This window comes from Belonocnema kinseyi, chromosome 3, assembly GCF_010883055.1.
Source record: "Belonocnema kinseyi isolate 2016_QV_RU_SX_M_011 chromosome 3, B_treatae_v1, whole genome shotgun sequence".
Lineage (NCBI taxonomy): Eukaryota > Metazoa > Arthropoda > Insecta > Hymenoptera > Cynipidae > Belonocnema > Belonocnema kinseyi.
This window is the reverse complement of record NC_046659.1, coordinates 152,790,655-152,808,178: the sequence shown is the minus strand read 5'-3', so window position 1 is coordinate 152,808,178 and position 17,524 is coordinate 152,790,655. Positions and strand designations below refer to the sequence as shown.

At 23.9% G+C, this 17,524-nt stretch overlaps 2 protein-coding genes across 3 annotated transcripts in view; both read right to left on the bottom strand.

Annotated features, from left to right (window-relative positions):
* LOC117168868 (ATP-dependent RNA helicase dbp2-like) overlaps positions 1–5,883 on the bottom strand; it is a 36,354-nt gene extending 30,471 nt beyond the window's left edge. For both annotated transcript variants that reach the window (XM_033354750.1, XM_033354751.1), the window contains exon 1: positions 5,746–5,883. In XM_033354750.1, coding sequence (XP_033210641.1) covers positions 5,746–5,753 — 8 coding nt within the window. In that variant the 5' untranslated portion in view covers positions 5,754–5,883. The remainder of the gene's footprint in view (positions 1–5,745) is intronic.
* A 4,163-nt stretch (positions 5,884–10,046) lies between these two features.
* LOC117170070 (ATP-dependent RNA helicase dbp2-like) overlaps positions 10,047–17,524 on the bottom strand; it is a 43,750-nt gene continuing 36,272 nt past the window's right edge. Inside the window, exon 7 of the mRNA XM_033356592.1 lies at positions 10,047–11,254. Within this exon, the coding sequence (XP_033212483.1) occupies positions 10,920–11,254 (335 nt within the window). The 3' untranslated portion in view covers positions 10,047–10,919. The remainder of the gene's footprint in view (positions 11,255–17,524) is intronic.

The following is a 17,524-nucleotide window of genomic DNA, read 5'->3' as shown; positions in this document are numbered from 1 at the left end:
ACGTTTAAGTACAAAGATTAATAATAAAAGATGTAAAAAAATATATTTCAACAATCAATTCCAACGGCATCAGCCGGTAACGTTGTACACGAAAATACGAAATCTGGCGGCCACGAGACGAGGCTCTGGAGGTTACGTATTCTTGTGTACAACGTTACCGGCTGATGCCGTTGGAATTGATTGTTGAAATATTTTCTTTTACATCTTTTATTATTAAGCTTTGTACTTACACGTAGTTTTCTTTCGGCTCTTGCATTTCTCAAAGTTTGAGACCGATATTTCATGTATAAAAAAAGTTCGAACGTTCAAAAAATGTTGAGGTTCAGAAAAAAGATGAAATAATTTTCAGTGAAGTTCCTACCAAAATGCAGTACCTAAACATACTTTATTGTACTCTATTACATTTCCCAAAGTTTCAGTTCGATATTTTATTTACAAAAAAAGTTCTTAGGTTCAAAAAAACATTCAGTGAACTGTAAAACTGTGGTCGGTAATATAGGTATTTAGCTGTGTCACATGCCCTTAATTCAACATTTTTTTAATCAAATGTTTAATGGAAGTAATCAAATAAATTAGAAGCTATTAACAATTTTCAATTTAACAATTTAAGATTAAATGAAATACTAAATCGATATTCGTAAGTCAGGGTGACCGCTTTAATTGACGAAATAAATTCCCGGTCATTTCCCGGTTCAAAAATATTTGTCAGTCAATGAAATTTAAAAAATGGAACACTAAAGCTAATTTGTATTCAAATTCTGAGTAATTTGCGCATATTTTATAATATTCAAAATTATATAATTTTAAGGAATTTTAAGCTAGAAATATTAAGTATTGAAACATTTTCAACTTGACACTTCTTAAATCAGAAATTCAATTATTTTCTTTTCAAATGGTTTAAACATCCTTGGAAAGCTTTAAAATTTTATTTGAAAATCTTGAGAAATCTAGAAGTGGTTTTAAATTTAAAATTATTTTGGAAATTTTTTCAGAACTTCTAAATATCTGTCAAAATTAATTGAATTTTTCCTACAATTTTCAAAAAATCCTACAAATTTTAGAAAAATTTTCTTTACAATTTGCATGTATAAATAAGAATTAAACATTTATTATTTGTAGGCGAAATTTGATTAATTTTAAGAGATATGTAGAATTTTTGAAAAGATTAAAACTTAATGTAAAACTTGAAATGATAGCCTAATATAAAACGAAATGTAGATTTTCGCAGATTTTAAACCAAAAAATTAGATTCTTTTCAAGAATTGTGAAAGTTTTCAAAATAATAAAAACATTTTCTTAAGATTCATAGGAAAATTAAAAATGTTTTATTTTGAAAAATTATTTTAAGAGAATATTTAAAACGTTTTGAAAGATTTAAACAAAATTTTCAAAAAAGATTCTAGAAGATTTTAAGAAAACTTTCAAAAATTTGCATGATAATTTTTAATCTTTTTAAAACTCCTAATAATCTCTTAGAATTACTCAAATTTTTTATAAAAATGTTCGTTTGTAAATTATATATCAAAATTTTTAAATTTCACTTACAAATAAAGCATTTTTCAAATATTGTCCAGGCGAATTACACTTTGGAAAAAAGAAAATTGTTAACAACACTTAAACAATTGGAAATGTTAAAGTGGCTCATAATAAATGTAAAAAGAAAATTGCGTGAGCAGGGGTGTTGCGGGGTTGATTTGGGGGAGGTTAAAAGGGGTGAAAATTCTATTATTGTGATTTTCAGCGACAGTGGGTTAAAAATGGAATATTTTCGACGGAAACAATATTTTAAATTCAATAAAATCCTTTAATTAAGAATATATTATTATAAAGTTATTTTTAAGTTGAAAATCGTTTATCAACTTTTAGTCACATGTTCATATTTCTTTAATAACTAAGACTTTCAAATTGAAACAGTTTAAGTTTTAACGTTAAATCCTGAAAATTCTTAAATTTTGATCTGATTTAAAATCGGTTTTGTTCACTTTTTATTATTTAAATTATAGATAAATTTAAACAAATTTATTTATCAAATAAAAATGTTTTTTATCCAAAAGTGTCAACACCAAGACGTTTGAACTTCAAAAATGTTTTAATTCAAAATCTTTAAAATCAAATTCTTAATGAAAGTAATCAAGTAAAATGGAAGCCATGAATAATTTTTAATTTATCAATTAAAAATGAAATGAAATAATAAATCGATAAATTAGTAAGTTTTCAAAATTATATCACTTTAAACAATTTTAAGTTAAAAGCTTCAAAAACTTAACGATTGTTGGAGGTTCTTGAAAAATGTATCACGTATTTTGTGTATGGTCCCTAAACTCTTTTAAAAGTAGAAGTTACATTATTTTTATTTCAAGTAGTTTTAACTCAATATGAATTATTGGTTTTAATATATGAAAAAATATTTTAAAAATTGTATTATCTTAAAACTATCAAAATCCATTTCTTTTAATCTGGCTAAATTAAAAAAATATGCCTTAAAATACTCTCTTTTGAAAATATTTCTAAATATTCTCTTAAAATCAAAATTTTTAAATAATAAATTTGGTTGTAAATTATTTGAAATCTTCAAATTTTAATTATTTTGAACATTTTTTTTAACCTTCTAAGCACCCTTTCAAATGATTTAATTTTTACCTCTTTTTTAAATCTTGCCAAATTAAAGAAACTGACTTAAAATCTTTCAGATTCTGTTTTGACAACTTTGGAAATATGTTGATTAAAAAAAAAAATTTCTTAAAATTAACAATCGAAATATGCAAAAATCTAAATTTTGTTTTAAATTATTGGCAATCTTCAAATTTAAAATTATTTTGGAAATAGTTTTATAATTTCTAAATATCTATTAAAATTATTCGAATTTTTCCTAAAATCATTCAAAATTAAAAGACTGCCTAAAATCCACCAGGCCTTTTTTTTTTAAATTTGGCAAATTAAAAATATTTCCTTAAGATCTACCAGAGAATTTTTTGATAATTATTGAAATCTTTTTAAATATTCTCTTTTCAAACCTTTTATAATTTTTTAAAAAATTCTACATTTTTTTATCGAAAAATCAAACAATTTTAACACTAGTTACAAAAAATACTTAAAAACTGAAAATGAAATACTGGATCTCTGCGGGTTTTAGAACTTGGACTAGTCAATTGTATTCACAGTGATTTCTTATCAGTAAAAGGCCCGGAGTTCCTCAAAATATTGGTCTAAGCCACCTGGAGAAAAATAATTGAATGCACTATATGGATGTTCAAAATGAGGTTTGAAGTTAGATAAAAAAATAATTTAAATAATAAAATGCATTTAAAATTAAAAACGAAGTAACTAAAATCTTTTTTTTTTAATCTTAATAGAAAAAAAGTAATTAAAAACTGATGAAAACGACTTTTTTGAAAACATGTTTCCTTTCTGTTTCTGATTGCTCAAACTTGTTAATTAATTCAATTGTTTTTTAGTAGTTAGAAACACGAGAGAGGTCCAATATAGCTTTGTTAACTGAGCTAGATAAATATAATTTTCTGGTAAATACACATATCTGTATTCTAAAAAATCGCTGCATTTACTATTTTTGTTTTCTAGGTATATCAAATTTTTTAGATAATTTTATTAACAAAAAAGTTCTCAATATAACAAAAACGGCTTTTATGGAAAAATGAATCTTTATGAAGAATGTTCCATTCTCCCGAAATAATAATAAAAAAATTTTTTTCTCTGGAACAACGAAAGAAACCTCATATTTTTTAAATAAGTTTTTTCTTTCTCCAGAAATAATTATATTTTGTATATTTTATTAAATTTTAGTAATATTTATAAAAAATATTGGTTTGAATTTGCTTCTCAACTTCGACCTAAAGGTAAAAGCTTCAGTTAAAAAAATATTTTTAACTCTTAACCATAGATGAATTTTCAACTAATAAGGTAGATTTTCAAACAGAAAGATTAATTTCATACCAAACAGAAGATTTTACAACAAACTAGGTGACTTTTCAACAAAATTGTCGAATTTGAAAGCTCAAAACAATTAATTTTCTACAAAAAAGTACATTTTCAACCCAAAGAATGAATTTTCTACCAAAATAATTGATTTTTTTATTAAAAACTTTCATGAAAGACTACAAAAAGACAACATTTTCAGCTGAAAATTAAATTTAAAAAAAAAACAAGGTTTCAATCAAACAGATCATTTTTCAACCAAAGAAATGGATTTCTTATTTATTTTTTTTAACCAATTAATTTTATCTCCATCATTAAAGATGAATTTTCAACTAAAATGCTACACATTTAACTAAAATACTTGCATTTTTAATCGATGAGATGAGTTTTCAAACAAGAAGTTGAACTTTTGAAGAAAAAGATAATTTTCTACCAACAAAAAACAAATTTTTTGAATACGTGAATTTTGAACAAAATAAGCGGTACAATTTAAAAATAAAAGACAAATTTTAATGCAAATTTTTCGAATTTGGATCTATAAAAGATGAATTTTCAACTAAAGTATGAATCTTCAACTGAAACAGTTGAATTTCATGCTTAAGACACATTTTCAACCATAAAGAATATTTTTCTACAGAAAAGGCGAGATTTTCACAAAGTACTTAAAATTTCAAACAAATTGTTGAATTTTCATCAAAAAAGATAAAATGATTTTCAACAAAACAGTTACTTACCATCAGAGATTAATTTTAAATTAAAATGTTGAATCTTCACATGAAAAAATTAGTTTAAAAAAAGAAAGAGAAGAGTTTAATTTTTAATTTAAAAAATATGAACTCGCAACGAACGTTAGGAAATTTTCTATTATAATTCAGAAATATTTATTGTTTGAAATGGTATTTCTACTCTAAAAGAGGCTTTCTTTATATCAAATTTAGGAGAGGGGACTTTCAAATTGCGACGAATTTTGGATCGGAAGAGGGATTTTTTAAAATTCGAATAATTTTTGTTTTTTAATTCCGCTTCCATGTAAAAAATTGTGTAAAGAAAACGATAAAAACTAGAAGATATATCCAATATCAGACTCTAGAAACGTTACATTCTTCTAAATCTTATGATAAGCTCTCTTTTTCTTGAATAAAGAACAAGCGGTTTTACGGTAAAACTGTTACATTTTTTAAGTTTATTCAAGTCAAAATTAATTTAAATTGACCTAAATTATTAAAATAATGAAAACTTAAATTTTGCTACGCTCAGAAGTAAATTCCCGGTCATTTACCGGATCAAGAAAATTCCCGGTCAATTCCCCATCGATTTCTCGCCCACTTTGTCCATTTATCAATAACCGCTCTCCGGAATCCAGATGTTTCTGAACTCAAATTTACCAAACGTATCCATTTTGGAAAATTTCTACGATAACACCTCTGATATAATCACGTAATTAGTGACAAATTTGAAATAAATTTTCCTAAAAGACGAAATTAGAAACGTCTTTCTAAAAGTTGAAATTATAAAACTTCCCGAAACTTCCGCGTGTTATGACATATGCATAAATTTCCTATAAATAAAAATCCAAAACAAAATAGTGAAGCAAGTTCATTATAGACGAAGGAGCTTTGTTTGTTGTTCCATTTAACAATCAATTGTTTGATATATTGTCAATTTCAGAGCGTCGACAAGTATAGCAAAGCACCCGACAGGGAGCAAAATAGTGAACAAACATGGAGTACGCCGAAAGTCACAACAATAAAAGAATATCTTTTTTCTACTAGACTAAAATATCGAATGAAAGCATTAATATTAGGAACTTACATTGTCATCCAGACAGGTCTTGATTATTGGAGAAAAACGTGTAGATTCTCAGCTACTTTTGACGAAATATCGATTTTTATACGAAACTCCAACCAACGCGTCAAGTGGCGTCAAGTGAGTTGCGACGTTGCGAGTTCTGCACTTCTCGATTCTTCCAATTTCTTCTTCTTCTCCTCCGGTCTGCGCATGATCGCACGTTTGCGGAACGCAGCGTCATTGGCTGAGCCAATTTAGTCCAAAAAATAAACAGACATTTCCCCCAGAACGGACTATGCGTAATTGCAAGAACTACATTTTGGCGATTTTAAGGTTTTTGAGCGTTGGTTTGATCCATTTTGGCTTTTCATTTGCATGATGTTATTAATAAATCTAGAAATAGACCGTAGATGGCACCCCAGGAATGTCGAAATGCTCTCCTGATTTTTCATGCCCGAAAACGAAAAACTGATTTTTTTTCTGAGGGCTTCGGAAAATTCGGTTTTCTTAATTGAAAATTGTATTTTTCAATCAAAGTTGATTATTTTTAGAGCAAAAATTCAACTATTTGGTTAGACCTTTTTAGATCGTAAAATTATTATTTAAAAAATTTTTTATCAATTTTTCTTGAAATATGAACTATTATATTTTTGTGAAAAATTCACCTTCCTTGGGTTAAAAAAATATTTTAACAGTAAATTTAATCATTTAGTTCAAAATGAAATTTTGTGTTGATATCTTATTTATTGGGCTGAAAATTCAACTGTTTTGTGTGAGGTTCGTCTAAAAAAATTAAATATTAACTTTTAAAATGAAAATAAACTTCTATTTTTGGTTAGAAGTTAATTTTTTAATTTAAGAAATTTAACTGTTTTTTTGAAAATTAGTCTTTTTGATAGAAAATTAATATTCTTAATTAAAAACGTCTTTTTTAGGTTTTAGAACTAATTTTTAAACTTAAAATGAACTTTTTTGTTGAAATTCTATATTTTTGGGTTGAAAATTCATCAATTTTGTGCAAAAATTTGTTTTGTTTTGTAAATTCAAAAATTCGGTTTTTAAATTCAATTGTTTTGCAGAAGGTTCGTTTTTTTTTAAATTGAAAATTAACTTTGAAAAATGGAATTTTTCCCTTTCCATTTTTGGCTGCAAATTGATTATTTTAAAACTTCAACTATTATCTTGGAAAATTATGTAGTTTGTTAAAAATTAGGCTTTTTGGTAGAAATTTAATATTCTTGGTTGAAAATTCACCTTTTTTGTTAAAAATTGGTTTATTTTGATAAAAGCTTTTTTTTGGGTTGAAAACTGATTTTTTCAACTTAAAATCAAGTATTTGAAAATAAACTTTCTGCTGAAATTTCATATTTTTTGTTATTTTTATTTCATAGTTATAAATACTAATTTTCAACAAAAAAGTCAAATTTTTAGCTGGAAGTTTAATTTTAGTTAAAAAAAATTATTTACAACGAAAAAAAAAATAGGTTTTTAACAAAAGCAGTAAATTTTCAAATAAAATACTTCAATTCTTAGTAAAAATTAATTTTCAGTTAAAATAAACAAAACAAACAGTTTAACTTTCACCCAAGTAGTTGAATTTTGAATTAAAAATGCGAATTTTTTTCTACAGTGATTAATCTTTAACTGTAGTTTATTTTTCTGTCAAAAAGATAAATTTTCTAAAAAAAGACGAATTTTCAACAATTTTTAGTCAAGAGGGAAAAAAATTCTAACCAAACTGTAGAATTTGAAGCAAAAAGATGATAAAAATTAATTTTTCAAAATTCTTAAAACGCTTCTGAATTTCGTTTTAATTAAAAAAATTTTTAAATCCACAATTTGTTATAAATTTTAAACAATCTTTTCAAAATCCACAATTTCTTACAAATTTAAAAAAATCTTTTCAAAATCCACAATTTGTTACAAATTTTCAAAAAAATTTTCAAAATTTATTTTATTTTTTAAAGGCGAATTTTTAAGAAAATGGTTGACTTCAATCAAAAAAGAAGACATGCATTTTCTACCAAAAAATATGATTTTTAAACAAAATAGTAACAAAAAAACATAAATTTTCTACAAAGAATGCAATATTCGATATTTTAACTACAATTTTAAATTTAAAATAAAAAGTTGAATTTCTCCAAAGAATAAGACTTTTACACAAAAGAGAGTTGAATTTTCAATCCGAAAATATGAAATTTCAACAACAAAAATAATTTCTTAACAAGTAAATGAATTTTATACAAAAAAAAAACATTAATTTTCGATAGGAAGACAAATTTTTAACAAAAAAAAGTATGAATTTACAACTAAAAAAGATATTTTTTAAACCAAAAAATCTAATACCTTCTCTGATGAGAATGTAAAAATGGAGTAATTAAACTTGAAGTTAAAAAAATTTTTCAAAAGCAAAAAAAATTTTGTTTCAAAAGATATATTTAATTTTCAAGAACAAAACAAAATCATTTTTAGCCAATTATAGTTTAATTAAACTAGAAAAAAATGTTCAAACATATAAACTAAGTTGAATTATTCAGCAAATTTTGAGATTAAAAAAACTAAAAAAATTGCGTAAAACCTTCCAGATTTTTTTGTTGACATTTTTAAAACTTTTTGAAAATCTTCCAGAAATCGTAAGAATTTTTTCTTGTTTTCTTAAACCTTTTCAAAATTCCTAAAAAGTTTCAATTTTTTATGAAATCTTCAAAAGCTTTAATTTTGTTTAAAAATTTTTGAAAGAGTTTCAAATCTTTATTTTTGTATTTTTTCAAAACTTCTAAGCCTTCTATCTTTTAATATTATAACAATTTTTCCTAAAATTAAAAAAAACATCGCATAAATTACGAAATCATTTTAAAAATGACGGTATTTTTCCTGAAATAAAAAAAATTCTTAATAATTAGACCAATTTCCTTAAAATCTTCCCGATTATTTTGTTGTCGAAAAGTTTCGAAATCTTTTGAAATATTCGCTTTAATTTTAAATTTTCAAAATAAAATATTATTTTAAATCATCTTAGAAATCATAAGAAATTCTTTTTCGTTCTATTGCGAATTTTAACCCTTCAAAACGCACATTTTTCAACCTATACCATTTTTTGAAAATATATTACTTGAAAATATAAAAAAAGCAAATTTTTAAAAGATACATTACACTAATAAAATTGATTCCTATTCGATTTTTTTGGGAAAGATTGATAAACAGCTAAATATAAAACATTCAAATAAAACAAAATTTTTTTAATAACTAATTTAAAAAATTGACTTATTTTTAAAATATGCATACTTTACATAATATAAATTAAAAAATTAATAAACTCAATTCTATAACGAGAAAGTCGATTTTTTAAAGAAATGTTATTATTTATTTAAATATTTTATGAATCTATTAGGTCGTAAACAATTTTTTTGTTGTTAAAAAAATGGTGAATTCTGGTATACCTACTAATCAAATATTAGTAAAATAATCAAAAATTAATATTAAAAACACAATCAAAAAAAAAAATCAAATTCATCCAAAAGTAAAAATTTCGAATATCCTGCCATTTTTTTTATCACTTATTGTGTTCATATTTTCCTGTACACATTTTTATACTTTTTCTTTTTAATTTGTAAAAAAAATTCCGTCAGGGATTAAAAAAAAAAAATTGGTTTGATTCATGTTTAAAGTTAATTTATGTGAAGTTTTGGAGAGCTAAAAATAATACCCAATTAGGGTTTTTAAAGAAAAGATGTATTGAATAGAAATCTACTACTTCAAAAAAAATATTTCAATACAATAATTAATTTGAAAGCAAATGAAGAAAAATCATGAAAAAAATGTTTTTTCGGTGTTTTCGGGCAACTTTGACAAAAATGATCAGAAAAGTTTGATTAACATCAAAAAATGAGCAAACAAATGTTTTTAATGTTATTCACCTGTTTTCGATATTTTGCATGAACGGTTGACTAAACAAAAAAAATTAATCCAGCAAACAATACATCTCATGGAAATCTACAACTTTTATTTCAAAACTTTTTCAATACAATCATTTGGAAGTAAATCAAGAAAAACATGACTTTCAGGCAATTTTAGCAAAATTTATCAGAATTTTCTTTCTGTAATAAAACCAAATTTCACGGTTGTATTTTTATTTATAAATGAAAAGAATAGGACCCCAGGGTCTTACATATTCCAATAAATTACTTGGTATAATCTATAGTAAAAAATCCAATACATTTAATCAATAAACTTGATAATCAATTTGATATCTGATTAAAAATTAGTATGCAAATCGAAAGAAAATTTATTGAGGATAAATGAAAATTCAAAGTATGTATTATAGATTTAAACGTTTTGGAAAGTCAACTTTATTTCTTAATGTAGATCACAGAAAGTATTCCTAACAATTAAAGTTTAAAGTTGCTTCAAAATGCGTTCATTTAAATCAAATCACACTCGATCGATGCATCATTGATCGATTGATCGCCTACCGTTTCAATACATTTCGCGAAACAAACAAACAAAAAAAAATACACTACTAATAATATCGTAATAACAAATATAATCAATGTCAAACATTGGTGTGCAGAGAAGGCTAACTATAATATGCGCACGGGAATTTGGTATGAAATCACACTGCTATATATGCTTCACATATAACGCATTATTAATAATAATACTGGAATTTCATAAATAATTAGTTTTGGTGCAGCAGCACTACGTCGCAGTTTACTACACGTCGAACAAATTCAGAGATCACAAAGAAATTTTCCAAGCGCAATCGTACAAATAAGATGGTTATCAACGCGTAAAAAAAGTCCTACGAAAAGTTTTCAAAACTTTACTTGCATTCCTATATATTAACCTACCTAACCTTTTTTTTTATTATTATTATTTTTTTTTTTTTGTTGAAAATATACCACTTAAATTATTGAAACCAATTTAAAATTGGCTCCATTCCGGATTTCGAAAATCATTCGAAACAAGGCTCTTCTCGATTAAACTGCAGCAATCGATATAAAAATTTGGTAAAGCTAATAATAAGAAAAGGCGGCTAATTACGCGATTATGCTTGAGAAAAATCCGTTGCGCATTTACAGTCTATTATAATAGGACGAGATTGAATGAATAGAGTGCTAAAAAGTCACCTTCTTTTTTTTTCTTTTTATTTCCTTGTGTAAGAAAAATCATTCACGTGAAAAAATCGCTCATTATCTTCAGTAGGATGATGTATTATTTCTGTACTGATAATTATTTCCGTAATTGTCGTTACTCTGACCGTAACTTTTTTGGGAATTGTAACCGCCCCCGGCGCCGCCGCCACCGCCGCCACCATACCCTGTATTTGAAGTGGCTGGTTTGTAGCCACCACTATTATAATCCGATCCCGAGTAACCTGTGGATCCGCCGGATTGATAGGAATTATTACTACCTCGGCTACCTCCTCGTCCTCTTGATCCACCGCCTCCTCTTGATCCACCGCCTCTTCCTCCTCGTCCCTCGTATCCTCCACGTCTGTCCGAGGAATTTCCGCCGAAACGCTTACCACCGCCTATTTTATCAAAATTAATGGACTTATTACATTTAAGAAAAGAGTCACAGACAAAAATTAGCTGAAAACAGAGGGGAAATAGTGATTTTTTTTTTTTTTTTTTTACGAAAATAGAGAAATAAATTCTTTCAATACATTTCCGGGGGTGCAAGTCGAAATATATTCCAATTTTAACAAAATTGTTTATTTTCCAAACAGAAAGATGAATTTTCAACAACAAGAAAAACGAACTTACAACCAAAGAGATGAATTTTCAACTGAAATGATGAGCCTTCAAGAAAAAGCTTTTTTTTTGTACAAAGTTGTTCAAACTTTAACTAAGTAAATGAATTTTTAACCAAAAAAGATTAATTCTGAGTGAAAACTGTGATAGTTTATACTTAAAAAAAAATTTAATTTTAATTAACAAGAAAGTTTAATCCCTTAAAAAAAGACGAATTTTTAACAAAATCAACAAAATTTTAAATTAAAAACACAAAAAAAAATAATAATACTTTTCAACAAAGTAATTCAACGTTTAACGAATTAGTTAAATTTTTAACAAAGAAAAATTAATTCTATATAAAAACTGTGATAGTTTATGCTTTGAAAACAACAATTTTAATTTTATTTAAAAAAAAAGTTGAATCCCTAAATAAAAATACTTTACAATAAAACAGTTTAATTTTGAACCAAATTGTTAAATTTTCGATAAAACAGTTTAATTTTTAACAAAAAAAAAGTTAACTTTTAACCAAAAAGAGGAATAATTTTTAATCAAAGAGAGGAACCTTCAAGCTAAAAAAATGTTGTAAACCAAGTAATTCATCTTTTAAAAAAGTAGTTGAATTTTCAACGAAAAAGATGAATCCTCAACCAAAAATGTATCAGATGATATTTTAACCAAAAAAAGTTTGAATTTAATGAAAGTTGAATGCATCCAAAAAGACGAATTTTTAACTAAATAATTCCATTTTCAACCAAATAAATGAATGATCAACTAAAATTATGAACTCTTTAACAAAAGAAATAAACTGTTAACAAAATAGTTTAACTGTTAACAAAACTGTCAACAAAATTTTAAATTAAAAACAGTCGACTTTATTGAAAAAGTTAACTTTACAATAAAATAATTGATTTTTCATGAAAATTGTTGAATTTTCGATAAAACAGTTCAATTTTCAACAAAGTAATTCAACTTTTAACGAAGTAGCTGAATTTTTAACAAACAAAGAAAAATTAATTCTGAACAAAAACTGTAATAGTTTATACTTTATCAACAAAAATTTTAATTTTAATTAACAAAAAAGTTGAGTCCCTAAAAAAGGAGACGAATTTTTAGCAAAATAATTACATTTTCAACCAAAGAAATGTACTTTTAACAAATTAGAACTTTTAAATAGTTGAGTTTTAAACATTTTAATTTATTGAAAAGGTCGACTTTACAATAAAATAGTTTATTTTTGAACGAAATTGTTGAATTTTCGATAAAACAACTTAATTTACAACAACAAAAAAGTTAACTTTGAACCAAAAAGAGGAATTTTTAATCAGAGGAATCTTCAAGCAAAAAAAATATTTGTTAACAAAATAATAATTCATGTTTTAAATAAGTAGTTGGATTTCCAACGAAAAAAGATGAATCCTCAATCAAAAATGTATCAGATGATATTTTAACCAAAAAAAGTTTGAATTTGAATTTAAAAAAAAGTTTAATCCCTAAAAAAAAGACGAATTTTTAACAAAATAATTCCATCTCCACCAAAGAAATAAATGCTGAACTAAAATAATTATGCATTTTTTAAGCAAAGAAGTGAACTTTTAGTAAAATAGTTTAACTTTTAACAAATTAGTTTATAAAAAAGAATGAATTCTAATAAAAAAATGTAACATTTGATACATCATGAACAAAATTTTAAATTGAAAACAGTCGACTTTATTAAAATGTCTCTCATTTTTCAAGAAAATAGTTAAACTTTTAACAAAATTTATAAATATTTCAACGAATAAAGTTCAAGTAAAAACATTTGAATTTATTTAGAAGGTCGACATGACAATAAAATATAGTTGATTTTTCATCCAAATTGTTAAATTTTCGATAAATCAGTTTAATTTTCATCAAAAAATTAACTTTTAACAAAAAAGAGGAATTTTTAAACAAGAGAGGAATCTTCAAGCAAAGATAAATTCTTAACGAAGAATGTAATATTTGATACTTTAATCCCCAAATTTTAAATTTTAATTTAAAAAATAAATAATTTTTAACCAAGTAATTCAGTTTTTAACGAAGAAGTTGAGTTTTTAATAAAAAAAAAGCTGAATTCTCTATTAAAAAGGTAATAGTTGCTACTTTAACCACGACAATTTTAATTTGTATTTAAAAAAAAGTTCAATCCACAACTAAAGAAACAAATGTTCAACTAAAATGATAAACTTTTCAATAAAATAAATGAACTTTTACAATATTGTTTAAAACTTCTAACGAAATGGTTGAATTTTCAACCAAAAAATATGAATTCTCAACGAAAAATGTAACGGTTAGTATTTCAACAAAATATAATTTTTAATTTAAAATATTTGAATTGATTGAAAAAGTCCATTTTGCAATAAAATATTTGATTTTTCGTCCAAACTGTTGAATTTTCGAATGTACGAATTATTAAATTCAGTTTCAAAAGCTTCAAACTCGTAACTTTTTAAATAAAAATATTGCTTTTTCAACCAAAAAGATCGATTTAATACCAAAAAAAGATGATTTTTAAACAAAATAAATGAATTTTAAACCAACAAGTTGAATTTTCAACTTAAAAAAGGCAAATTTTCAACCCTTTAGTTGAGTTTTGAACTAAAAAAGATCAATTTTCAACAAAAAATGCAATAATTAAATTTTCGGTTAAGAAAATTGATTTTCCACGAAAAGAAGCAGCCAAAGTGATGAATTTTCAACTAAAATTAGATATCTTCAACCGACATAGATGAATTTTTAACGAAAAAGATGAATTTTTAAAAAGAGTTTAAATTTCAACTACAAAAGAAAGATTTTCCGGTAAAAGATTAATTTTCAAACAATAAGATTCATTTTCTACAAAAGAGGACTATTTTTCAACAAGATACGTAAGTTTTCAACCATATACATAATTCAATTTAGAAGTAAAAAAGATCAATTTTCAACCAATAATGGAATAGTTAAATATTAAGTTAAAAAAATTAATTTTCCTAAAAAAAATTCAGCCAAAATGATGATTTGTCAACTGAAATAAATTAATTTAAAATCACAAAGATGAAATTTCAAACAAAAAGCTTATTTTTCTACAAAAAAAATGAGATTTTCAACATAAATCTTTTTTAAACCAAAATAAACAAATATTCAACCACATAGTTTGATTTAGAAGTAAAAAAGAGCAGTTTCAACCAAAAATGAAATAGTTATATAGTCAGTTAAAAAAATTAATTTTCCACTAAAAAAATGTAAATTTTTAAGCAAAGTGATAAATTTTAAACTAAAACGATGAATTTTCAACTGACATAATTGAATTTCCAACAAAAAGATTAATTTCTACTAAATAAGAACGAATTTTTAAGTAAAACAGTCGTTTTTCTAGGAAAGGCGGGATTTCGAATTAAAAAAATTAATTTAAACAAACAAAACAAAATTTCTTCGAAATAGCTTACAACAAACAAATTGTTGTAAGTAAAAAAATAGAATACAGTAATGTTCTGTTTAAAAAAGATATTTTTGAAGAAAAGAAAGATGAATTGTCAACCAAAATATAGTAGCTGATATTTCAACGAAAAACAGATTTTCGCTTTAAATTAAAAGTAATCGAATTTGACCAACAAAGACAAATTTTTAATCAAGATGCATTTTACACGAAAAAAAAAGAATTTTCAAGAAAATAGATGAATTTTCAACCAGATAATTTTCAACTAAACAAGATCAATTTTTAACCAAAAATAGAATAGTTCAAATTTCAGTTGAAAAAATTAATTTCACACCAAAAAAAAATTTTCAACTAAATAATTAAATAAAGTAATATTTACTACTTTTACCAATAAAGAATCATTGTTATTCCATTTCATATTGCAATTAAGAAAAAAATTATACAGGGTAACCGTTTTAATTGAAGAAAAAATTCCCGGTCATTTTCCGGTTCGCAAACATTTTTCACGGCCAATGAAATTCAGAAACTTAAACTATATTTTAGACATTTTTTCATATAAAGTAATAAACAATACACAACAAATTAAAGCATTCAAAGTGGAACACTTGAATTCCAAACTTTTAAAATTGAAGTTTAAAATTTTTTCAATTAAAAAATTGTATATTCAAATGCTCAATAATTTACACGTAGCAAATGGAAGGTAGTAATACTTTTCAAATAAACAATGTTAAATGAAATGAAAATTAAGTGTAAAATTTAGAACTTTTATAAATTACAGAGTTCAATGATTTCCATTAAGTTTAAAAACTATAAATCCACGTTAACATTTTCAAAAGTCTAAATTAAAGAATCAAGCAATGAACTTTAAAAATTTTCAAAATTATTTTATATAAAATAATTTTAAGCTACATGTTAAAAGTTTGAAAAATAATTTTTTTAACTTAACAGTTCTTGAATTAGAAGTTAAATTATTTTTATTTTAAATAGTCTAGGGATCATTCAAAAGCTTTAAAATTTTATTTCAAAATGAATTGAAGTTTTTCTATAACTTTTAGAAAATCCTGCAGATTTAAAAAAATAATTTAATTTAAATTTATAATTAATAATAAAACATTTATTACTTGTAAAAATATTAAAGTAATATTAAGAGATATTTAGAAGTTTTAAAAAGATTCGAATTAAATTTAGAACTTGAAATAATATAGATTTTTGTAGATTTCAAACCAAAATTTAGAATTTTTTTAAGAATTGTGAAAGACTACAAAATAATTAAGATGTTCTAAAGATTCTCAGAAAAATTGGAAAATCATTGTAACAGAAAGTTTAAGAAGATTTTAAGAGATTTAAATAATGATCAAAGAAGAACATGGAAGATTTTAAGGATTTTATTTAATTTGCTGGATTTTTAAAAATTGTAGGAAAATTTCGATTAATTTTAAAATATATTTAGAAGTTCTGAAAAATACACACTTCGTTTAAATTACTTGAAATAATTTCAAGTGACTAATTAATTTTGAATCTTCAAAACTTCGACATGTTTCTTAAAATTATTCATATTTTTTTCTACAAAAAAAAAAGGGTTCAATTGTTATTTATGCATCAAAATTTAACAATTTCACTTATGAATTAAACACTTTTTAAATAGAATAATTAAAACTGTAACGCTAAAAGTTCTTTGGAAATCTAAAGATTCAAAGATTTCTATGTAAAACAATTCCCTCTCAAATTGTTTTCTTTTGAATATTTGGTTTCAGTTTACTCGTCTTAAATGAACAGTGAAATATTGCTAAATATTAAATACTTATTATTTTTCTACATTAAGAAATTTCAAATTAAATAATTTAGACTCACAATATTTTAAATTTAATAAAAACCTTTAATTATGACTATATTATTGTGGATTTATTTTTAAGTTGAAAATAGTAAAACGCACATTTACATTTTTTAATAGCTGAAAAAATTAATAGAAATAATATATTATTAAATTTATTTATTAAATTTCATATAAAAAATAATATAAAGTAATACCTGAAACTCTGAATTACAAATGTATGATCGATAAATCATGAAAAATTTTATTTAAAAACAAAATTATCGGAATAAATGATATATTAATTTTAATTCTTATCAAGACTTTCGGATTGAAAAAGTTACAATCTGGAAATTCTCAAATTTTGAACGGATCTAGAATTGTTTGGTCAAATCAATTATTGTTCAGATTTCTATACTTAGAGTACAGATCCATTTTAAAAATAATTTATTTATTTATAATTACAGTTGATAAAATAAAACTGTTTTTTATCAAAAATTTTAAAACTACATTTTAAAACTCTTCAAATTGTAATAGATTGCTTTAAAATAAAAAATCTAAAATGGAAAATTTTTAAAGTCAAAGATTTTTGAATTAAGCATTCTAAACTAGATGATATAATAATTTATAAAAATGACAATTTAGAAAATTATTTAAAAACAGTTGACATCAAAGTTGGACAAAATTTTTATTCTAAAAATGTTGTGAAATTCCCGGTCAAAAAATAAATTCACTGTCATTTCCCGGTTTTCCCCGGTCCCATATAATTCCCGGTCATTTCCCGGTCCAGCGGCAACTCTGTTATATTAATAATAATAT